The sequence below is a fragment of the Triticum urartu genome, chromosome 3 (genome assembly GCF_003073215.2).
Source record: "Triticum urartu cultivar G1812 chromosome 3, Tu2.1, whole genome shotgun sequence".
In the NCBI taxonomy this organism is placed as follows: Eukaryota; Viridiplantae; Streptophyta; class Magnoliopsida; order Poales; family Poaceae; genus Triticum; species Triticum urartu.
In genome coordinates, this window is record NC_053024.1 from 149,732,818 (window position 1) to 149,737,860 (window position 5,043).

Here is a 5,043-nt window from a genome sequence, read left to right on the forward strand (position 1 = left end):
GTGGAATATGCATTTTTGTCATAAAGCTAAGAGACACTACTTGGCGTTTCTTTGAAGATGACGACCGTGGGCGCTGATTTTTGTTGTTGTCTTTTTTGTGTTTGTATTGGCTGTCTGTATCATCATGTTTTTTTTTCGAACACATCATCATGTTATTACATATGTGTTTATTTATTTATCAAACTGTTGTTTTTAAACAAAAATTTCCCCCTTTTTTAAAATAAAAATGTTTGTTTGAACGACAACCTTTGGAGCATTCAGGGGACGCGATGGTTTGAGAGTTGGTCAAGATTAACTAAGTGGTCCTCGCAAAGAAGAGAAATGAAGTATGACTCTCTGATCATCCACCTTAAAAAATGCTGATGTGATCCAATCAATGGAGCTGTGCTAGTAAACAATCATGGTCAACGATCTCACATCATATACACAACTAATGCAAGATTCACATGCATGCACGATGATGAGTCGTAGGATTCCGTTGAAGATTTTTCTCTGCATCCCAACTCACCCGTGTAATAGCTTTGGCTCTTTATCTGGAGTGGTATTTAGGGCAACTCCAACGCCGATCATTAAACCGTCTGCAAAAATTTAAACTAGATGGCCTGGACATTTTTAAGGCAACCGTCTGCAAATATTTAAATTAGATGGCCTGAACATTTTTAAGGCAACTCCAATTCAGATCACTAAATTGATGCAAATATATGGCCAGACACTTTCAGCCATTCAACGTGGCTCACCTAAAATGTCCGGACCGGTCCCTCCGCTTAGAGCACCATCACCTTCCTCCTCATTCCACCATGCGCTGCCATGATAGAGCCACTCGAGAAGCCAAAGATGATGTTCGTTGTCTCGCAGGTGTCAGGACCCAAACCCGAAGGATGACGCCCGCACGGTTGCGTCCGCTCAACGTCACCCCGAAGCCTCAAGAGGAAGACGAAGGCGGAGAAGACGGCGGTGGCCGGTCAGGTCGTAGCTTGCTATCCAAAGCGCACCGCCTGGCCGGTGCCGCCCTGTATATCACATGCCTAGCCCGCCCAATGTAAGACACCCTACTTGTACACGGCCCAACACCTCGGTACGCCTGACACGCAGCAATTGCCGCAACAGTTTGCAGCCTCCTTTAATCGAGTGTCGTTCATCGTCGACCTCAACAGCTACGTCCGCACATATTCCCTCTATGAAGCTCTCGTCTGTGGGGCCTGATCACTATTTGTTGGAATGCCTCAACCAAGCAAGACAACGGCAAAGGATTATGCGATAATGAACATTATCCACAACAGACGAGGCTATGAAGACGAACAAGTGGATGACTCCCAGGCGGAGCAAGATCTGTAGCCGTATACCCAACTGCCTGACAGCCAGTAGGCGTACACCAGGCAGCAGGACTTTGAGCCGGACAACCATTGGCCGCCAGCGCCAACACAAAGAAGAAGTGGGGAACCACCTACTTGAACAAGGATGATGAGTTGATCTACGGGGGATCTGTTTCATGGCACGGAGCAAAATGACACAACTTTTTTGGTAAAGTGCACATGATTCATTGTTGGTGAGCAAAGCAACCGGGAAACACATTGTCAATTCCGCCAAGACCATCGCCAAAGAAGATGATGAAGATGGTGATCCAACAAAACGAGGGGTCGCACCGGCCACCCATGTGGCTAGGTCAAGGGGGGCAAAGTGGAAGACAGAGAAGGAAAAGCGAGAAGGGGTGGCGACCAAGATGACGGAGAAGTTCAAGGCCGTGTTGGTGAAGAAGGAGGAGGCGGTTGCCAAGCGCAATGAGATGAAAGGGGTCAAGAAGGTGGAGAGGTTTGACATGTTCATGGAGATGCGAAAGAAGAAGCATAAGTTCAAGGAGATGAAGATTGCTATCAGGGCCGAAGCCAAGCCGCAGAAGTTGTTGTTCATCAAGCCGACAGACTTCGAACCCAGCGTGGTGAAGTTTGTTCAGAAGTACCATGCTAGCATGTACAAACACTTTGTGCGAAAAGAGTGTGAAAAGAGGCCAAAAAATTGAGTTCTTTGGCACCGACAGCTGAACCGAAGGCTTTCGGATTGGTAGATGTGAAAAACGGATTGAACATATGTTGCTTTTGGTTGTAGTTCTTTACAACTATTTAAATGTATGGTTGAGTTGCTATTGATCTAGATAACTTTGTGAAAGAAAGAAGGCCGAACAAGGCCGGGCGGGTATTTTGATGACCCCAATTGAATGGCATCTGTCCGGTCGGATGTCCATGGACACGAAACGTGTCCATAAAGATTTTTTTTAAGAAGTTTTCAGTCTATTCATATTCAATCATGGCAGTACAAAGAACATCAGAGGTAATAAAAATTACAACCAGGTCCGTGGATCACCTAGCGACGACTACACGCACTGGAGCGTGCCGAAGGCACTCCCCCATTATCGCCCCTCCCTTCCTGGAGCCGGGCAAACCTTGTTGTAGTAGACAGTCAAAAAGTCGTCGTGCTAAGGCTCCTTAGGACCAACACACCAGAGCAGCACTATCGCCGATGAAGAAAGTCGTAGATCAAAATGATCAAACCTGTAAACATCCAATGAAGACAAATGAAGAACAGATCCAAACAGAGCCACCAAAGACCAGCATCGACTGAATCCCGCGAGATCCGAGGGAGGCACACCTCCACACGCCCTCCGACGATTCTAGATGCACCATCAGGACGGGGAATAGAATGTGGGAGACATTATTGCTACTTAGAGACATCTTTGCCATCACACAGTGCCAACCATGATGTTAAACTTAACAAGAACAAGAAAGGGGTCCATCCCGTCGACGGGGGACTAAGGTCCTTTGCACCTCCATGGCCTAAAGGCCATAGGAGATGAGACGGACCGGAGACGGCTACGACGGGAAAAGGAGGAAAGCTTGAGATCTTTTCTTGTAACCTTCTGTCATCTTATCCCGTGTCCGCAAAAAAATTGATGATGGCTAATAGGTGATTCACGTTGGCGTTGCCCTTAGTTTATCACGGCCATGATATTGAGCCATTTGATTGGATTGATTGCGTTGACCAACATGACGTAAGCCTGGGAAATTAGCTCACCGCTACAGGAAAATATGCATATTTTGAGGAGTGCCACCCCATATAAGCATTTCTCTCTCTGTATAATTGAAAAGAAATATCTATTCCATGGTCAACAGTGAAATCCAATGGTTGTAAACAAATACTCCCTCCGTTTCTAAATATACGTCTTTCTAAACATTTCAAATGGACTACAACATACGGATGTATATAGACATATTTTAGAGTGTATATTCATTTATTTTGCTTTGTATGTAATCACTTATTGAAATCTTCAAAAATACTTATATTTGGGAACGGAGGAAGTAGATGTTAAATATAAAAAATGTTCCCTGAGGAAAGGAATAGGGTAGCTGCGCATTTGCTTTTCAGTTTGGAAATCACATTTCTCGGAGGACGAATAGGAGCTCAAAAATGGAAAACAAAGACACCATCAAGCCCGCAACAACGCTAGAGGCCAACCATAAAAGGTGAGACGTCTCCAATCTGCAAATACAACATCAACCCCAACGTACACAAGTAGGCCTTCTCTTAGTTAATTGCACAGAAGCCAGAGAAGAGAGAGAGAGAGAAGGTGGGAGAGAGAGAGAGAGAGAAAGAGAGAGAGAGAGAGAGGGGGGAAGACCATGGAGCCCCACATGGAGAGCGCGCTCCGTCAAGGGTTGACGGAGCCGGAGCGGAGGGAGGTGGAGGGCGTGGTGGAGGAGCACCACACATTCCCTGGGCGCGCCAGCGGGACGTGCACGTCGCTGGTCACACAGCGCGTGCAGGCGCCTCTCGCCGCCGTGTGGGACATCGTGCGCGGCTTCGCCAATCCCCAGCGCTACAAGCACTTCATCAAGTCCTGTGCTCTCGCCGCCGGCGACGGCGCCACCGTGGGCAGCGTCCGCGAGGTCACCGTCGTCTCCGGCCTCCCCGCCTCCACCAGCACCGAGCGCCTCGAGATCCTCGACGACGACCGCCACATCCTCAGCTTCCGCGTCGTCGGCGGCGAGCACCGCCTCCGCAACTACCGCTCCGTCACCTCCGTCACCGAGTTCACGGACCAGCCTTCAGGCCCGCCCTACTGCGTCGTTGTCGAGTCCTACGTCGTCGACGTACCGGAGGGCAACACCGAGGAGGACACCCGCATGTTCACCGACACCGTGGTCAAGCTCAACCTCCAGAAACTCGCCGCCATCGCGACCACCACCTCCTCCTCTTCCCCGCCGCCGTCGGATGAGCAAAGCTGATCATCAGTGATTGATCGTTCTTGGTTTCTCCATGGCCGGTCCCGGTTGCATGCAATGCATGCACTGTGATGCTTTTCTGTTTTCTTTTCTGCACCAAAAAAGAGAGAATTTAATGTTATTGCGGTTCTGATGGGTGATGACATCGAAAGAGGGTGCAAGTTGGTGTTATTTTCTGTTTTCGTTTTTTGTATGTATATTCCATCGTTATCTTGCAATGTCACCATGTTATCACTCTTTTCTGTTTTTGCCAATCTCTCTCTAATATTGGGTAGTTGGTACTCATACTTTTAAGATAGCGCTTTTGGTTTGGCATTTTAAAAAGTAAAAAGTATTAGTTGCCAAGGTCACAAGAAAGAGCAGCCCTAGTGCAAGTTGGAGTTAATTGCTAAAAGAATTCAGACTCACCTAAATTCGAAGACTTCGTGTCTTTGCTTTATCCTCTTTATTTTACTTTTCATTTCCATTCAACATGAGAGTTTTACTGGATATTTCTCACATATAATCTCTTTATCAAAACGAATACAATAAAGTCAAAACTGTTTTCGGGTGTTGCTAGGTGTCAGTCGACAGTCAAGTGACATAACATGGAAGAAAGGAAAAAAAATCTATTTTTTGGCATACATTTCACTGTAAGATCTCACGAATATAGTATCGATTGAGATATAGCAAGGTTGTTTTCTAATAGCTTATTGTCTAACACATGAGCAAATCCTACCTCTATTTATCTCTACTTTTTTGTGTGTGTGTGGGGGGGGGGGGGGGGGGG

General features: G+C 47.0%; 1 protein-coding gene across 1 annotated transcript; it reads left to right on the plus strand.

Annotated features, from left to right (window-relative positions):
• Nucleotides 1–3,535: 3,535 nt before the first annotated feature.
• Nucleotides 3,536–4,511, plus strand: LOC125548199 (abscisic acid receptor PYL9). Its single transcript, XM_048711867.1, has one exon. The coding sequence runs from the start codon at nt 3,672–3,674 to the stop codon at nt 4,275–4,277; it is 606 nt and encodes a 201-aa protein (XP_048567824.1). The 5' UTR covers nt 3,536–3,671; the 3' UTR covers nt 4,278–4,511.
• The last annotated feature ends 532 nt before the right edge of the window (nt 4,512–5,043 follow it).

Bases quoted from the DNA above. Each gene is read 5' to 3' on its own strand.
- LOC125548199 (XM_048711867.1), top strand. From the start codon at position 3,672: ATGGAGCCCCACATGGAGAGCGCGCTCCGTCAAGGGTTGACGGAGCCG.